This window comes from Lampetra planeri, chromosome 2 (genome assembly GCF_965212315.1).
Source record: "Lampetra planeri chromosome 2, kcLamPlan1.2.h2, whole genome shotgun sequence".
Classification (NCBI taxonomy): Eukaryota; Metazoa; Chordata; class Hyperoartia; order Petromyzontiformes; family Petromyzontidae; genus Lampetra; species Lampetra planeri.
In genome coordinates, this window is record NC_136108.1 from 16,160,963 (window position 1) to 16,181,409 (window position 20,447).

The following is a 20,447-nucleotide window of genomic DNA, read 5'->3' on the forward strand; positions in this document are numbered from 1 at the left end:
GTATGGTGCCGGCCCGGGAGGTCCGTGGCGTGCGATGTTCCTACGTCGCGGACAGCACTGGGTGGGTTGCTGTGTGATGTCGGCTTTAGCACAGCACGGCGTGCGATGAACCGTCATCGCGTACACCCCGTAGGTGGGTGTAGAACCAGCCCTAGTGGGGCTTGGTGAGCTCTGGGATAGCGCGGGCACCACGCATAGCGTGCAGTGCGGGCTCCCACAAGGGGGAGCGGGAGAGTGTCAGCCCAGGGACCGGGTTGCCCCAGGCCATGGCACTCTGGTTGACCCCGTAGACACGTGATCCGGAGTGTCCACAGAGAGGCCCCCAGGTGGGGAGGCTCGGGGGTGATCACGTGTCCGGGGAGAGCTCTCGAGAGGGATCGAGAGGGAGCTAGAACGCCTGAGAAGGCGGGCGGGGCCTGGGCGGAGCCAGCCCCGACCCGGGAGCATATAAGGTGGGTCCCTGAGAGCGACCGGGTCACTTCGTTCTACGAGTTGAAAGCTCTACGTCTACAAGCTGGAAGCTCTACGTCTACAAGCTGGAAGCTCTACGTCTACAAGCTGGAAGCTCTACGTCTACAAGTTGGAAGCTCCACGTCCTTCAAGCTGGAAGCTCTACAAGGCATCAACACGTGGCTGGGACCCGAGTGAGGGTCCGACCCTTCGTAGCTGTAACTCCTCCGTATAGCGTAGTTAGCTGGGTGGCCACCACCATAGGCTGTATCTGGTAAAGGGGCAGTTACCCCTTTGTGTATTACATGTTGATATAATAAATGTGTTGCCTCTAAAGAATAACGTCTACGACTCAGTTGGACTCACTACATATATATTGCTTCTGTGTCAATTATGGTTAGAGTTTTAATTCTCCCCGTAGAGATGAGATGAGCGTTGGCATGTGCGAATGACACTGGCAGCACACCATATAACCTTCAGGATGAAGATTCTTCCCATAATGTTTGGATGTTGAACTTCTTTAGCACCGTACATAGCAATATGTATAGTGTCAAATTGCACCCTCTACAGTATTTGCGTTACTAAAAGTTAACCAACAAATTTCTGCTCACAAAAGCAGGTGTTACAGGTATCTGTGAGCAACATCCATCCTCACCAATTGTGTTCTCTGTGTTGGCGTTGCAGTTAGCGTGCCACGCTATGAATCTGGTGACCCGAGTTCGAGTTTCGCTCATGGCCAACACCAGTGACGATTATCTGAACTGGTCCTGAGCCTCCCCTAGGTCTTCTCAGCTTCAAATGAGTACCTCGTGTGGTGTGTAAAGACATCGCCACTGGGGAGACAAAGGCGGTCGGCCGTGGTGCTGGCCATCTACCCCCTCGTGTGCCGTGCCGGCCTTCATAGGTGCTCGCTACCAGCACTTGCCCCCAACAGTATGTTAAGGCAATATGGGGGATCTTGGTCTGTGGTCAAACCAGATACCCAGTCCTCTAACCCCTCTGGGCAGGAATGTCATCTGTGTTCACTGGAATAGTTTTGAACAATGTGTGCACGCTATTTAAATGCATGCTATTTTGAACCATTCTCTATGTTTATTGCCTTATGACTTTTAAATATAGTACACATGTCGAAAATTGAAGGAAATATTTGTATAATCTAAAACCTGGAAATTGTTTCTATATATTGATCAGGAAAGTTTACACGTTTTAACGTTTTTTATGAAAAGTGTAATATGCCACTAAATTTGTGCCGGTATAAAATGTGTACATTGTAGGCAGTAATAATAATTATATTTGGCATGACAATTGGATCAATTCACATGTCGTAATAATTTATTTTTCACTTCATACAAAGCATATTTCAAATGTTAAATTAACTTCAATTGATTCTAGATTTGAAGCTTTCGTGACTGCAATGATTCATATTCTCAGGTTTTTTCGGTAAAGTCACGTAGGTAAAAACATTAAAATTAATGAAAGTAAAATAAAACAAAACAAAAATAAAATTCACGACGTTTCGGAGGCAACACAAGTCTCCGTCATCAGGTGGGACCGTCACAGCCGAATTAGCTGCATCTTGATGCAGCTAATTCGGCTGCATCAAGATGCAGAATTAGCTGCATCTTGATGCAGCTAATTCGGCTGTGACGGTCCCACCTGATGACGGAGACTTGTGTTGCCTCCGAAACGTCGTGAATTTTATTTTTGTTTTGTTTTATTTTACTTTCATTAATTTTAATGTTTTTACCTACGTGACTTTACCGAAAAAACCTGAGAATATGAATAACTTCAATTGAATGGGGAAAAACTATCAATAGTACAAATACAAAACATGTGACATTACGGACAGGAGGATGCAAACAAGGCAAACAAGGAAGAATAAGCATGCAAATGCATGCTTTCTGCATCATTCTCCAACATGCATTTGCATGCTTATTCTTCCTTGTTTTCGGTCCAAGTATTTTTTGGAATGCATGCGTACTACTATTTGTGCATTATTTCATCCTCACGGTGAGATATATATATAAGTACTGTGTACAACTGGAAAACAGATTATTTTAATATTTGGGAAAACATTTAAGCTGGACTGGGATACATTTTTTTTTTGTAAAATTGTTTTTGAAGAGATGAACTTATTATGAAAAGCAACGTAACAATCCACCTAAATCCAAATGCGGTGTCCCCAAGTTGGGCTGCGTGTCGCGAGATGATGTCAGACGACATGACATGACTAGGTGACATCATGCGGATACATGCTCAAGGTGTCTGATGTTTTTCAATTCGTTTAAATGTATTGCCAAGTTTTAGCCAAGCCTTTGATAAATTTGCACGCTCGTCTATCGGGTAAGTTCCCAATAATAATGCAACAATATCATATACGGTCCATATTGGATCATCTTTACAAGAGTTATGGTGACCCGACTATACAGACAAATAAATATGTAGTCAAATCTATGGACAGGGCTAATGCCATAATGCTTTCGACATTCGTTGTGTAAGTGCATTGAATTGAATCACAACCCAGAATTGTTGCAATTCATCAAATTAATTATTTTTGTGAGTAAAAACCTGATTTGCTTGAAATGTGCTGTTTTCTTTATTCCAAATACACCTGCACATGCAGTGCCCGTGCTTTGACCCAACAGTAAGACGAGTAATGGGGTAGTGTTCATCTCTCAGTCGTCCCGGGCCAGTGTTGGACATGCCACTCGCCTTGCTTGCCCAATGATTACGTAAGGAAAACCCTATTCACTTCTCACAAAAGCGGTTGTTCTCATGTTATCAATCATCGGAGAACGGTGTACTGAGTTGAACCTCAACCGGGATTTCAACTCATGCCCTGCATAATGAATCATGTATCACCACAGCACCCAGCTGGATCACTGCTACGACAGTATTCCCATTTGTTGCTCTGATTCTTAAAGGTAAAAATAAGAAGGGCATGTTTTCCAATTAGCATCTTTAATTTAAATTTACGTGAAAAAATAAGTGCGTTATCATTCGTTTTAATTTTGTTCTCATATGTTTTGAAAACTACAAATGCACATTATAGAATACAGTTCTTATGGAGATAAGCAAATAGCTAATTGTGTTAAATGAAGCTTTTTTTCTTATTGTGTGCTAATTATTATTCAGGCACCCGAATATTTCATTTCACCTCGTATATTACAGTGTTTTCAAGCAGGGTGTAGCTCATGTCATTATCCATTTATACATTATACATTTAGACTGTCAGTACAAATACTACAGTCATTTGTAAGGTTGCATAATTGTAATAAGACTGGCCTGCATTGCAGAGCAGTGCAACGCTTGGTAATGGGAACGCGGTCAAAAAATATTGTGAAATGAAGGTCATCCTAAATGTTACATTTGACCTTGAAATCTGTAAATTTCAACTAAATTAGTGAATTGAACCAGGTAAAAAATAATAGCTATTCCCTTTTACTATGCCATGCACTTTTTTAAAATGCCTTTACAGGTATTGACACCACGGCAGGCAATCCCTGTCTGAAATTTGACTTTTCTTGCCTTTGTTTTGTATGATGCAATCGATCCGTTGATTCAAAAGGCGTGCCGTTAACAGGTTAATTCGTCAAGGGGATTGATGCGTACCACGCTTGCAGGCAGAATGCTTCTTTACTTTGTTCATTGTAAAGACAAAATACATTTTAAGGGCCCTGACAACATTTCTCCATATTGCTGGATGATCAGGCCGAATTTACCATGTAAGCATCTATATCAAGTCTAGTGATGCAATTTACAAAAAGTACGTGTCATAAAATAAAAATAAAGTAAGACACGTATTTCAGAATATATATGTCTTTATAGTTTGTATATTTCCATGTAATGGTATGCACGTGCAGTGCAACAGTAAACGTCATCAGTTCAATGGTCGATGTTGTTTTTTTTGGTGGTGTCAGACTTGTCCAGAATGTCCTCCCCACGAGGGCCCGTTGTACGTGGGTGACATCCACGGATTGCTGTGGAATCTGAGCGATTCCAAGCCAACGTACTTCAGAATTGTCAACCCACAGTGGGCTCATGTTTGCTCACATACCGCATTTCTTGTCCTGATGCATCCAGTGTGCCAGATGTGGGGGCTGATGAAATTGAATGTGGGGATTGATGCAAAAAAATGGCTCATTCGGGAGATTAGATTCTGGCCTGATTATGGGAGCAAACAGCAGTTTTATAGCTGATGTTTAGCGGCTTGGTCTCCACTTGTTCGACAGAAAAACATGCAGAGCAATACAGTTGTGTGCAAAAATGTGTTTATGCATTCCCAGACACTTAGTTGCACAGTGCAAATTACCCATCAGTGTGCATTTCCCACCCTCATATACCCAGGAAAGCTTATATGCAGTGTTTATATTAGTGGTCATTTATTAAGATGCAATATATTATACTATAGTATTATTTTATTGTAATATACAACTGTATAAATGTGCCCATTGCTTAGTGTATTGTTGGTTTTTTTCCTTGGTGTAAAAAAACGGTACACAAATCTCTTTTCATGCCTTTCGTTACGGTGTGTTGTAAGACATGCAATTTCCTCCCCTGGATTTCCATGAAAAGTACAAATGATAATGGTAGCGTGTGAAGCTGTATTTCTGATATGCTGTCTGATAGCAGTCACACGGCAGTGGCTTTCGGATATTTAAGTTGTGCTCCTGCTGTGTCCCACTTGATGTAATTATTGTTTACAGTATGGGCTGTAGATGCACTGGTGGGGAGAGTGGTTGCCGCTAAATGTGTGCATGCAACGCTGAACAAATTGACTTGCAGGAGCAGGGTGAGCACCACACATGCCGATCTGCTGGCTCAATGCGAATGAATGAATGAACTTTAAAGGTCACACCTGGCTGTGGTAAACACCTCGCCAAGGGTTTAGTTAATGGAACCAATTTTTAAATGTCCCTTTTTGTAGAGTATTTTTTTATATATATATAAAGGATCGCTGATAAGGTTGGAGTCATGAGGTTGGGGTAGTGTGTGTGTGGGGGGGGGTGAATGGTAATGGAAAAGAATAGAGTGATAGAGTAGCTACACAATCATTCCGTCTCCGGCTATTACTATCCATCACGCCAATGAGTCCTTTACATTAATCAGAACGGGGCAGCCATCGCTCAGATATTCCATTTGTCTATCATTGTGCGCGTTCACTGAGTCGTGAACCTTGACTGTTAACCGAGAGCACCCACCCCTTCCTCCGGGGCACCGCCAACCCCAAGGTTACAGTCAACCGAGGCTGCCACCGCTGTTCACGGCTGGAAAGCCCTCCCACAGCCTTCCCTGCAGCCGCTCACGAGGAGCGAGACCTATTATTTGGGTTTTTCGGTAAAGTCACGGAGATAGGTTCAATGAAAATAATACAAATAACAAATAAAACCGACGACGTTACGATCGCAACGCAAGCTGTCGTAATCAGTCATTGCGATCGAAACGTCGTAGTTTTTTTTGGTAATTTATTTTATTTGAACCCATATACTTGACTTTACAGAAAGACCCAAAGAATATGAATTCCCGCAGTCACGAAAGCTTTAAAGTCAAGGTGGGAGACACTTAAAGGGCCATCCATTGAGTATGTACGCAACAAATATTGCCAAAACTTGAGCACTCCCCACCTCCCTGTACGCATGCGGACTCTTTACAGCCCCCCCCCTCCACCTGAGTATGTACAGCTTGATGCCCCCCCCCCCCGAATCCTATAGAACGGCCGATATTTAATCCACACGCAGAAACGATCAACGATTTATAACATTAACGTGATTAAGCAAACAGAGTCCACCGCCGGACTATCTAACTAATTTGAATGGCAATGATAGACAAATTATTATCGAGGCTTCACCACCCCCCCCTAATTTCCTATGCGTACAGACATTGTCAGTAGACCCCGACCCCCCCCCCCCATACGCAAGTGAACGCATTTGGGTTAAACCCCCCTCCATGCGCAGTCAATGGATGTGGCCCTCTGACAGCGCTCGCTGGCCGAACAGCGGCGGCTCTCACTCGACGCTCGCCAGCGCCGCTGATGGAGTGCGCAGCGTCCCGCATTCGACTCTGAGAGCCAAAGGAAGCCACCCCGTTCTTCTGCTCCCGAAGTGGCAGGTTTGGACGATTACGACTTTTATCAGCTGCTTCCATCAACGATGTCGCCCTTCGTCCTCCGCGTGAAACAGCCCGGATGCTAATCCTCTTTGCGGACTGGCAGGGCAGAGCGAGCAGGCAAGGCAGGCAGGGACAGGCACACACGCACAGGCACACACGCACTATCCTGCCACAGAGGAGGTGTGGAGGGAGAAGGCTGCCAAGGACGGTCAACGGTGCAGCTCCACGTCTTAACATCTGAGCGTGGACACCATCGATTTTATGAAAAGGTCAACGCTCACCATGGAGTCTCCCACCAAGGAGATCGAGGAGTTTGAGAGCAGCTCTCTCAAGTATTTGCAGCCGGAGCAAATTGAGAAGATCTGGCTGCGACTCCGTGGGCTGTAAGTTGATCGCACTCTTTCCATCCGAACCGCTGCTGTAATTGTTGTGCTTTATCCACGGTTGCCATGTCTAACTCACAATGGCAAATTTGGCTGGATTATGAATCATGAACAGATAATGTAAATTGTAATGTATTATTCCATTGCAGCTTTGCCAATTAGATCGTGATGCAAATATATGTAAACTTGTAACAATTGTTTGCTAACAAAAATAGAACAATACATATGGTATAATGCACACTTTATTTTCATGAAGTATTTTGTTTACGTTTGTTTGCTCTTATAATTCAAATATATGCAACATGCCCACGTGAAAATATTAACCATTGAATATTGAAACCATAAGCATAAAAAGCTGTGTTGTTTGTATTACCATTGCAAATATATTGCAAATATATTTATAGTTCCTTGCATAGTATTTAAATTTGTGCACTTTAGTAATTATATGCGGGTGTATAACATAAAATGTGTGTATTCACGTAATTTTTTTATAAACAGGAAGTGGCTTGCATTACTTTGAGTATTAAGAACGTACATATACGATAATGTACACATTTATAATTGGTATAATGTTATGGAAATCATTATTCCATAACATTGTATACATAGCTACTGAAGTGCCTTAACATTAAATTAGAGCACCCAATGTTCTTTCAACATATTTTTTCATCATTGTTTTGCATTTTTATTTGCTCACATATTACTACAAAATAACTTTCAGTATCGGAAACTGAACGTGCAAAAAATTATTATATTAAACAATTCTTCGTCGATGCACTGTACCATGTATACTGAAAACATAAATATATATTCAGATCATATAACTGTTGCCATGAATAGGGAGATGTTTTATAGGCTAGGGTTAATGTGCTTGGCTAATGCCGCTATAAGAAATGCAATTCTGCACACTGAAATCCCTGTTTGCGCTCTCATTTCACAGCTGAGTGATTTGGTAAAAATCCCAGGACACAATTTTCACATTTTGAATTTCACACACTTTTAACATTCCAAACATATATACCCTTGCGATGTATTTCTTTGCATGCCGAGGTTTCATTCAGTTATTTGCTTTTCATCGTGTCCGAGCTGCCTCAGCAGCCCTCTTCTTAACTCTTTATAAACAATCAACAAGGACCATTTTACAGAATTAATTCTAAGTGACCATAAACTATGCTGACTGATGCCAATTTCAAAAAGCCTTCGCTCAGTTTTTTTTTACTAATGATATTTAAATATAAATATCCGAGGTGAAGTTTTGTAAGTATACATATTTGCATGTAAATATATTTAAATAACTATCTCATTGCTGCATGAAAATATGGGAAATAAGCCAACTCTCATGTTCAATTCCTGTACTATTATATTCGTCTACTTATATCAGGCGAATAAAAACATGACATTTGTTTTGTACTGCCTACATCAGTGGTCAAATGATTTTTCTATGTTTATAATATTTTCTATACTTTTCCTGATATTTGTGGTTATGTATATCGATGAGGACTACAAACTTATTTTCGTCACCTCTTCTTTGTATTTGTACCATTTTTTTATACATTACGACGTCCATGAACGATATTAATTTTTTGTTTTCAATCAGGCCCTTTTGCAAGAGGAAAATTGCTTGAAAAATACGTAACATTTGCCCACAGCTTAATATATCTGCCATTTGTGGGAATACAAAAGCATGTGTAAACTTTGGAACATAGCCGAATCAAACAAGAGAATGAACAGCATTAGAGGGCCGAGAACACAGAGTCCAAAGTAGGTGATGGGCACGATAAATGGGTGTTTGCTCTCACATCTAAATGGGTGGCAGTCAGGGGCTACTGTCACCGTGCCCCTTCAGAGAGAGAGATGGGATGGACAGTGACCACCCTTTGGTTTGTTTATTCCCCTTGAGAGCCCAGAAATTGGTGAAACCCCCTTTTCATCCCCAGTTGCAATCAGGCCCCAGATGAATTGTCCCTGTTTATCTTGTCTGTGTGCTTGTGGCCAAGAATAGGATTTAGGATTGAGCCACCTGCTCCCATGCAATTCCGCCTTGCACCCCCTCACCACTGTTTAATAAATATCAGCCCTCCACTGACCCAAAAGATGCAAAACATGCAGCACGGCACAGTGGCTTTTGAGAATGTCCTTCGTGAAAGTATTCCTCGCCCCTTTTATGAGCTCAACAGCCACGAACTTGATTGGCAATTTCAATTATCTTTTTGTTTCGAGCTGTGTTTCGCATGCAATTAATTTGCAAGCCTCATGACTCATTTTGAAAAGATGTATGAGTACAGAATGACCTGCTCACTCGTGCATTAGTAACACTTTTTATCCGGTACACTTTCAAAATCACTTGTCTCTAAACATCACAGAATTTCCACATTAGCAAGGTGACAGAACTTTCATGCTGTTTTTCTTTGACCGACATCAAAGGCTGACAATTGTAGTTTTGGAAAATTACTATCATTATTTTACATTAATCAGTAATGTAATTTATCACATGCAGATGGATAAATGGATAATGTAAACAAATATGTTGAACAAACTATATGCATATCTATATGACCTTCAAATAACTATCAAATCTTACTTGTACCATCACGCTCACATAAGGTCAAAAGTCTCGAAGCTGTATCCAGTCATAGAAGTCAAACCAGTAGCTATTTACTCATAAAGCCTTTTTCAATGCCTCAGTTGCTACCAATTTCCCATGTGTAATAAGCCTGAATGAGAAATCTGACACAAGGTTAAATTTCATATACTTAAATGTGAGTTTTGTATTTCGCTCATTTTTTAACAGCGTACATTTTGACCTTTTTTTTCTTGCAGGCGAAAATATAAGAAGACTTCACAGAGGTGAGGTTAAGGGCATTGGGTTCAATTGTACGGCGAATTAAAATAAAGATTTCACACATCTGTGCATGTATGCATTCTTTCATTGTCGTCAAGGTACACGATTTGTATTGAAAGCCACCGTGGCACCTTCTTGGCATGATGAGCGTGGTGCACTGCGGTGTTGTGCGAACAATGATGAATGGCTTACGCAACAATGGAATTTCTCTTGTCATTTGTCAGGACATCTAAGAATCAATGACGTAGGAGTTCGCTAACAATATCGGACGCATTCCATGGCACTCCGGAACTTGTGCTTTCTTGATGCCGTTTCCTAAATCGTTCATATGGAAACTTTGTGACGTGCCTGCGTGCTCGATATGTAAATGTCTCGTTCACTGTCTTTCTCGACAACAGCTCAGCTCAAATAAACAATCTCAGTGAGGTAGACACGATGACCCTAGCGGTCTTTTTATATGAGATATGAATGTCACGTCTTTGTCTTTGCCCTTTGCATTGTTATTTACTACATTTGATCTGCAACTAACATGCCCTTTGGGTTGATAGAATCAGAAATTATATCTACACTGGTGTTAAAAGGAGGCAAGGTCAGTGGGGTATTGCATTACGCACTTGTCAGGATTACCATTGACCACCCAGCACTTAAATGAATATAGTGATAAGGTGATACATCACACTCAGAACACATTTAAAATGAGACGTTATTTATTTACATCCCCGACATTTTTTTTTCTCAAAAAGATATATATATATAAAATGTAAAAAAAATGTATATGCATAAATATTCAGTATCTTCGTTCATCTAAGTTCAGTGTCAAGAGCACTAAGCTTTGACTTGACTCATTTAATTTTGGCGAATCTGAAAGAATAGTATGGCCCTTCTATTATAGCACGAAATTATACCCAAACAGATATCGTAATTCGGCACCGATCATTTTAATTACGGTGACAAGCAATGCAATGAAGAAACACATATTACTGGTAGGAACCACCTGGTTCCACCAGCCCACATGGAATTATTGTGTCCGTCCGTCATGCATCCAAAAATGGGTGGGGAGGGGCTGGGTGGGGAGGGTGGGTCTGGGTGGGAGGGGTGGGGCTGGGTGGGTGGGGAGGGGCTGGTCACCCCGTGGTGCCCTTATAAAACTCAACGTTTAACCTACTCACGCCGGCTTGTGCCCGCCCTCACAGTCGGCCATATTTGTGGAATACACCACGCCGCCGTTGACCCTGGCCATTGACCGAGCAACCCAACGTTCCTACCAGCTCCCTCCGCAGGAATGTGTTTTAATACTATTCTTGTCAGGGGTCAAATGAGTCTGGAGTACCACTTTGTGGAAAATCATCAGGGCGCCTGTCATATGAATGTGAATTGGCCACTCCCGATGCAGGGCTGCCAAACAAAATGAGCACCACGTCTCATTTGATCGCGGAGGCATTTTACATTTATAGATTTACTTTGAATCTAGAATATCCGATTAGCGCAGTTGGCTACGTACGGTGCGAAAGAAGTTCAACATACATCCATATTACAGTCGAGTGTGTATATTAGTAAATGGTCCATACGTCTGCAGAATTATTGAATGGAAGTGAGATTCAACCTTTGAACCCTTCGTAATCTGCATAATTTACAAGCATGGAAACCACCTGGTTATCCAGGTGCCCAATACATAGCGTACTAGTTAACTATCGGTGTCACTTTCCGAGACGTGGTGAGATTCAGTAAGAGTCTCAAGGGTTCATAACGTAAGCTGTGCCCTTCAGATAGGCACGTGTAAAAGTATGCACTGGGCTCCGATAAGGCTGCCTGCAGTGTGACCCCACAAGGAGAGGAATGTTTGCTGTAAGCATTTGCCAAGGTCAATGGGAGGAGAAAAAATCATTCAGATTTATTATTTCAATGTTCTGTGCTCTAAATTGAATATCATTCAATTAAAAAGTGTTTATATTATACACGGTGTATACAAACAAAAAGAGATCGCTCGAATAATACGAATGTAAACCTAAGGTCAAGTTGTAATTGTTATATTAAACAAAATACTCGATCTATTTTAAAAATATATAGAGAGAAATACCATAAGCATGTAATTTTACTTTTTTCTTCACCCTCCATTGATATTTTGTTAAATTAAATGTTTAATAGATTTAGAACAAGTTTTTTATTTTTAATCTCCGTTACATTTAGTTAATATTTTACATTTTACGTTGTTCTCGATCCGTTCCACATCATGAATTGTGATTTTTAGGTACAAAGTGGTTGGAGGGCTCAGGCGGCTAATGTACACATTAGGGTATTGGACCATCGCTGTTATGCTCCAGGGCACAAAACCCAAGGCAGACCAATGAAATAGGACCGTAGTTTTCCTGAGTGAAGTGAAAATAAAACTTATAAGCAGCCATGATAAATGGTCTGTATTCATTCACCGATGAGTGCTATTGCAAAATGAAGAAAGAAAAAAATGTTTATTCGTATATAGCTCTGAGAAAATGACGATACCAAGCACTTTACTTGGACATATACTTGACTTACAATTACCGCCACTTCTAATTAAGAGCGAGTTCCTGCTGTTCAAGTTAAACTTATTGCTTTTGGATGTGTTTACACAGTAATTTATGAAGCATTATTATAAATGATTAAGTCCTCTTCCGTGTATCTGGTTTTATCTCTATTCTAGTATTCAGGGGGTGTGAATTTGAGTATTTATATGCATCTGCATATTTCGACAGTGTATAAATCAAAATTATTATTGTTTCTGAGTGAGTTCATTGGCCTCTGTCTGTGTCATGCAATTTTCTATTCACTTGGGAAGCACTAAAAGGGGTACAGATACATTTTCAATACATCATAATTGTGATGAGAAATGGGGCCGATTTCCCTTTGGTGTCTGTAGAAAATAATAGACATTTAATCAGTTTCATTTCCATCACTGTGGCATTTAATGCATTCTCACCTGGTTAAACAAATGACATTGAATGGAACTGATTTAACAGCCTACAAGAGGAAAATAATCTGAATATGGATGATTTGGTTGACATCGAAATTATCTTTGTACGTTTTGCCTACTGTCGAATGTCCTCCAGTTGCTATGTGAAAATATGAAACATTTTACGTGAAAATGCTAATATATGTGTTACTTCCAAATACATGTTGGAAGTAACACATATATATTACACGTAGGTTACTTTCGCCATGACAGTACTAATAATTTCGTGCAGTATTTATCAGAGGTGGGACAAAGTCATTGTTATGCAAGTCCAAGTCGAGTCGCAAGTCATCAAATTCATGACTCGAGTCTGACTCGAGTCCAAGTCACATGACTCGAGTCCACATCTCATAGGTGGGACAAAGTCATTGTTATGCAAGTCCAAGTCGAGTCGCAAGTCATCAAATTCATGACTCGAGTCTGACTCGAGTCCAAGTCACATGACTCGAGTCCACACCTCTGGTATTTATATATAAAATCATTGCCCCTTATAAATATTGTAAAAGCAAAAACTTGCACGTTTCCCCAAGGCATTTTAGAGCTCAAAGGTGAATGAGTGCCATAATATTGTCACTTAAAGTACAGTGAAACCTTAGATTGCGAGCATAATTCGTTCCAGAAACGTGCTCGTATTCCAAAGCACTCGTCTATCAAAGCGAATTTCCCCATAAGAAATAATGGAAACTCAGACGATTCGTTCCACAACCCAAAAATATTCATATAGAAATGATTAATACAAACCTTTTTATATTTAAATTTTAATTTAATATAAAGTAATCAAATGTATTACATACATTTAATCGTGGCTGGTGTGAGGGAGACAAGAGAGAGGAGAAGAGGAGGAGGAGGATTATTGTGTAGGACGACTTTCACTGTCAGTAACGGAATCACTGCCATCTGTTGGCTCACTGGAATCTTTCTTTTTGTGCGACTTTAACAAGGAACCTATCCAATGACACTTGCTTTTGCCTCCTTTTCAACCTTTTTCTTCATGGGGGGCATTGTTGCAGTACAGTTACTAAAGAACAGTCACTACACTTGGACACAATAAAAAAATGCTTTACGCACACACACGTGGTCACAACACTATACTGTAGTAAACCGTATACGCTCGCACGGATGTTGACTATACGAGTGAGGCACGCCGACTGAGACCAAGCATGGGCGATGATTACCCACAATCCCGCAGCGAGAGAGAAGAACCATTGGCTCAGTTGTAATCACGTGACGCTCGGCAGACAAAGCGTATACTGTACGTACTGCTCGTATTGCAAGACATCGCTCGTTTATCAAGTAATTATTTATTTAAAAAATTTGCTCGTCATGCAAAACACTCGCAGACCAAGTTACTCCCAATCCAAGGTTTCACTGTAGTTTGAATTGTAGTACAATATATATAATTTTGCGATATACATTGGCTGAACACAATTCTATTCTCAATGTAATTCTGTATTCACGACAGTGTACACATTCTTGGGTCTTTCGGTAAAGTTACGGAGATAGGTTCAAAGAAAATAACACAAATAACAAAAAAACTACGACGTTTCGATCGCAACACAAGCAATCGTCATGAGGAGAAAAAGAGAGCGGGAAAGCTGCTGAGGCAGGCTGTTTTAAAGGTTTGAAATGGGTGTAGCCCAAGGATCATAAACGAAGTGGGCGGGGCTAGTGATGTTAATGTCAGGAATTTGCATATAAATGTAAGATCGGAGAGCTACATCCACGACAAAGAAGCTGCGGAGGTGGCCACTGTATTGTGAGAGATTAGCATGTCAATGTAGGATCGCAGAGCCACCGCTACATCAAGGACACTCTGAACATCTCGTAAATATAATTAAAGATATTAAGCTTAATCCTAATGATATTCTCGTAAGTTTTGATGTGACCTCTCTGTTCACAAGGGTTCCGGTCAACGAGTCAATTAAATTACTCCACACTCTGGTAACGGTTTAGCCAAAGATATCCCAAGACGAGCTGAACACTGTCTAAAGAACACTTACTTCTTGTGGCTAGGTGACTTTTATAAACAAAAGGAAGGAGCAGCAATGGGTTCTCCTTTGTCTCCTGTGATAGCGAATTTGTACACGGAAAATTTTTAAACAAAAGCAATAGCTTCAAGCACACTAGAACCATCTGCTTGGTTTAGATATGTGGATGACAAATTGGTGGTCTGGCCACACGGCAAATATACACTGAACGCATTTCTAAATCATCTCAACTCGCAAAACCCATCCATCCAGTTCACCATGGAAGTGGAAGCCGACAGAACTCTACCATTTCTGGATATTCTGCTCGGACGGGGTAGAAATGGTAAAAAAATGTACCCGTAAAAAAAGTTTTTCACTATAAATCCTTTATATGCGTGGCGGCTAGAGTCCTCTCGTCCTCTGGCTTGAGATGGCTGCCACCTATGGGTCAGATGATTGCCTGCCACCATTAAGCAATTGGTAATTAAATATAATTTATTTTTTCCTAAAAAGTGTAAAATTTAGGAAAAAAAATTTCACGAAAATAAATTGTCACGCACAACGAGTCAATGTGCAAAATGTCAGCTCGATTGGATCACGGGAAGTGGGTTAAAAAACGACCGAAAGATTTGCACGGTCGTAAGCACGCAAGCAAGCAAGCAAGTGAACTTAATAAAAAGGATTTAATAACACAGTGTTTACCGAAAGAAAACGCATACTAACTCCTATCTGAATGCAGAGTCACACCATCACCCCGCACAGAAATCTGCTCTTATAAAGACGCTCATTCATCGAGCTAAGAAAGTGTCAGATGGTGACAGTCTGAGAAGTGAAATTGAACACGTTAAAGAAGTGCTGCAAATGAACGGTCACAATGATGCACAAATCAATAGGGCATTGAATAGCAAAACCAAATCAAATAACAAAAGCATTGAAACTGCCCAAGTAATTAAAACGATCAAAATACCGTACATTGCGGGAGTAACTCATAAACTAGCCTGATGTTTGGAAAAACAAAACATCCGAGTCAGATTTGGCACGGTACATAAAATACAGAATTTAATATCTGGTACAAAATATGTATTACCGAGGCTATCAACAGAAGGTGTGTACAGGATAAACTGCACGCATAGTAAATGTTATGTTGGGAAAACAGGACGATTGATAAGACTAAAAGAACATCAGGGAAATATTAAATTCTCCCAAATGCAACTGTCAGCAGTAGCAGAACATGCGTGCCAACAAGGACATTCAATTGATTTTGATAATGTTGAAGTTTTGTGCAAAACTAGCTACTACTGGCCAAGACTAATTAGAGAGTCTATCTAAATTGAAAGAAATAAAAAATAACTTTAACCGTTTGGATAGCTACCGTCTTAGTGCTGCGTGGAAGCAAATCATCAAATGATACATTGTTTAAATGCACGCCTACAAAGAGCAGTGTACTTCAATAGGGATTACTGTTGGTAGGGCTATTTTAATAGGGCTCGCGTAATGCACATGCATAATGTACGTTGCCTCAGTAATCGCCCCCCCCCAAATTGTGCAAGAGCGCAGAAGGGTGGTCAACCAATCTACGTTTCTATATAAGGAATGAAACAGTAAGACTTCTCCACAAATATGGCTGTCGCCTGATGAAGCTAGTTGTAATTACTGGCGAAACGTCGTACTCAGTTTGTACATGTTGTGGCTTGGCTCTCCAACACACCGGTGTGCTGTACTAGTGACGGATTGGCATGTTCTCTTTATGTGACAACCCTCACTAGTTGGCTGTGTTGGGTGGTGGTGGGTTTTAATGACACATTTATATATTTACGCGACCTAACCCAAAAACCTCTATTATGGATGATATTGGTCACAAAAGCCTACGTGTTAAACTTCATGTCCTGTGTTAAATCGAACCTGGATCTTGTGATCTGATCCCATCTGTGAAGGATGTGATCCCTGACATGCAATACCCCGGCGTCTACAAACTAAGCTGTGTCTGCGGCAGTAGTTACATTGGGGAAACTAAGCGACATGTCTCGGACCGTGTTCGTGAACATAAGGCAGATCTTAAACACGGTAGGACCAATACCTCGGCCGTGGCTGCTCATTCTTTTAATGCGGTGGGCTCACACAAAATTAATTTCTCTAAGATGAAGGTACTTTGCATGCCCACTGGCAATGAACAAAGATTCGTTCATGAAGCCATCCATATATATAGACACAGACACAATTTCAACCGAGAAGATGGGTACAAACTGAGCAATCATTGGAAGGACGTTATTAACCAGTTTAAGTCATAACTGGCTGTGATGTTTCCACCCTACCTTCCGATGTTAGTAGTTATTTTCGACTCTCTGGTTTTACACTACCACAGCCACCATCGCTCATGTCTTCGATGTGGCGGTGGCTCTGCGATCTTACATTGACATGCTAATCTCCCACAATACAATGGCCACCTCCGCGCCTTCGTCGTCGTGGAGGTAGCTCTCCGATTTTACATTGACATGCAAATTTCTCACTTTAACATCAATAGCCCCGCCCACTTCGTTTATCACCCTTGGGCTACACCCATTTAAAACCTTTAAAACAGCCTGCCTCAACAGCTTTCCCGCTCATTTTTCACCTGATGACGATTGCTTGTGTTGTGATCGAAACGTCGTAGTTTTTTGTTATTTTTGTTATTTTCTTTGAACCTATCTGCGTGACTTTACGGAAAGACCCAAGAATATGAAATCCTGCAGTCACGAAAGCTTTAAGTCAAGATTTGACAGTGTACGATATGAAAGGGGATATGGGGCACTGAGTTGTAGGGTTTTGAGTTGGAAGGCATTATCAGGAAGGGGAAACACAAGCAGGGTTATCGTGGTTCAGTGTAAATCGTATGGATTGTGTATAGTACGGCCAATTTACTGTTCTATATACAATGGCAACGTTATTGTATGCGGAAATAAGCTTTACGTGGAATGACAGAGAAAATAAGCTGACGTGCAATGTAAATAGGCTAGAGGGAAAGTTTACGTGGAGGAGAACTGATAGGAATACAATTAAACACGGGCAAAGAATCCAGCAATGTGGCATAGCCAGGAAGAGATATTCCCAAACAGTAGATGCAGCCATTACGTTTGACTACGGGTATCAATCTCGGCTGCTAAAGAAACACACAAAATGTGAGCCAATGGCTGAGTTTATTAGTATTGACCGAATGGAATTTCTAAACAAAGCAATGTGTACTTTGTAGACTACAATGCGTGTACAATTGAATGTTTCTTTGGCCGCATGCAAGTCCGCACACATCGCATATGAAGATGCACACTTACACCTGCACATGCGCGCCGCATAAATAAACATACGCCCACGCGCGGCATTTGCACATCCATTTTCCACGCACAGATTGGTGCGCAAATACCATGGGCATTAAAGACCCGGTGAGCCAATGCAGATGCGTCCCCGCCTGACGTCATCGGTGGGGGGGGGGAAGCCACGGCCACAGTTCTAATTGGTTCGCACGCTGCTCTTGGCAATGCAGAGGTTGCTGGTTCTATTCCATCTCCTGGTATAGCAGTTTAAATAATGGGCACGTTTTTAAATTTCTCCAGCCTCGGGTTCACCCAGCAGTATAAATGGTGCTGTGGGGTAAAGTCTGGCTACTCTCAGCTCTTCCAGGACATTTAGCCGATGGGGAAGAGTAGGAAAATGTCCTCAAGGGAGGGGGTGGGGAGGCTCTGTAGAGCTGCCTCTAGTGGAGACCCTTCTAGCAGTTGGCGTGAGCAATCAACTTTGGGGTGGCACCGTCACCTTTCACACCACCCCAATGTATTTGTGTATCATACTTTCCAGAATACACATCTGGTAAATGTTAAAATGATGGTCATTTTTTTTCTGAGTGAACAAAACATTACTATAGTAATTACAAACATGAGAATACGGTGATTGTCATGAACGCCTCTGTCAATTTCAGCATGCGCTTCCATACAATGCAGCCTGCTCTGTGTCAGTTTTAGCAATGATGCATCAGTAAACGGTTACAAATATACTCAGAGGATGTTTTGTTCAGTATAAAAAAAAAATCTACGAATAAGAGCAATTCATTTGCAAATGAAATGTTTAAGGTGTGTATTCATTGTATTGTGGTCTAGTTTTACTAAATACAATGATTATTAAAGAAATATGAGTTTATGCACCATTCTCAAGAGTTATATTTAATTCAATTGATGTTTGTTGTGTTAGCCTTTGCATTCCACGCATGCATTCATTGGTATTGACACTTATAACATCAGACAATCTGCTGTTTGAATGTTTAAAATGCTCCATAAACAGCTACGTTATATACGCAATTGTAAAGAGTGTCAAACCTAATCTTGACTCTCACCCTCTCTTTATCGTACCAGATGACAGATAAGACCAGTTGTTTATCCATTCTCACAAGAGACTATTTTACAATTCCCTTTGCATATTTTCTTTAATATGTTAAGGCTATCAACATTATGAACATTGAAACATTGTAAACAATATATAGTTTTTATTTCAATGTGTAACTATGCATTTTATTGTCTGAAATAGAGATAAACATGTTATTGTTATATCTGTATAACAATGTAGTATTTTAAATTGTGCTAGAATTTAAGACCCTGTTTTGAAACTCATAAATATTTTATTCTTTAAACTTTAGAAAATCTAAACATAATGTATGTTTTTTTTTTCTCTCAGGGATGATTATATTATCGGCATTCTTTTTACACGTATGACTTTATTATTTTAAATTATTTTATTCATTTATTTGGAAAGGGGCACACAACCCATTAGTATCCAGTCTGGTGGCATTTTTCCATTAGAGCATTGGCAGACCTTTGGCCTGCAACAAATGGCTGAAAAATAATATGATGGGGTAAAAATAATTGAGTTGAAATTAACCAAGCTTCGGCTTGTGCTCATGAAATCTACAGAAACCCCAAATACTCCACATCCTATTACAAATATGAATATGGAGAGCTCCTTGTTTCACACTGTAAGATGTAGAATGGCTCAAAAAACAGATCACGTTCTTTGAATGACGTTTGATCGTCTGCTGTTCTCCTCTGGTGTTGCTCTTGCTTACATGCAACTGATAGCACAACCCTTGAAGATATAAAATGTAAAAAAAAAGTTAGCATAGTCATTTTAGAATTACATTTTGACTACAATGAGGAAATATATATATTTCATACTTTATACAATGTGAGATAAAACACACGGTGCAAACTATAGCCTCTGTGGGACTGTTTCTTCAAATGAAGGGGATGATGACAGAAACTCATCTCAACAATGTTTGTTTTTAAACAGCAATCAATATCAGGAGCAATGGGGGTACAGTGAGCATGCCTGAGAGATAGTCCACTGCACACGCTTAGGGACTGCACAAGTTGAAAAAAAACCTCTGTGTTGAACGATACGTGACCGTGGCTAATTGGGTGGAAGCCAAGGTAAATCTGCTATTATGTAATGTCAATTGTCACAACAAATACGTAAGTAGCTTATCAGGAGCCATGCCTATTTACATGGCATAAACGTGGCTTGAAGTTTGAATGGCGGCTATTCAAGGCCAAAGTAGGATTCACAAAAGCCAAAAAGAGATTTGAGGATTTAGAATGGCCAAGTGGTTTGGCATTCTCATCACCAAATCAGTTTGTAACTTTCAATTCATAATTGCAGCCATCTAAATAATTTCTTTGGGGAAGTAATCAATG

The 20,447-nt window shown here is 40.6% G+C and overlaps 1 protein-coding gene across 1 annotated transcript in view; it reads left to right on the forward strand.

Annotated features, from left to right (window-relative positions):
• Nucleotides 1-6,481: 6,481 nt before the first annotated feature.
• The window catches only part of LOC144728977 (dual specificity calcium/calmodulin-dependent 3',5'-cyclic nucleotide phosphodiesterase 1A-like), a 124,385-nt gene continuing 110,419 nt past the window's right edge, over nt 6,482-20,447 (forward strand). Inside the window, exons 1-2 of the mRNA XM_078608786.1 lie at nt 6,482-6,941; nt 9,762-9,788. Coding sequence (XP_078464912.1) covers nt 6,820-6,941; nt 9,762-9,788 — 149 coding nt within the window. The 5' untranslated portion in view covers nt 6,482-6,819. The remainder of the gene's footprint in view (nt 6,942-9,761; nt 9,789-20,447) is intronic.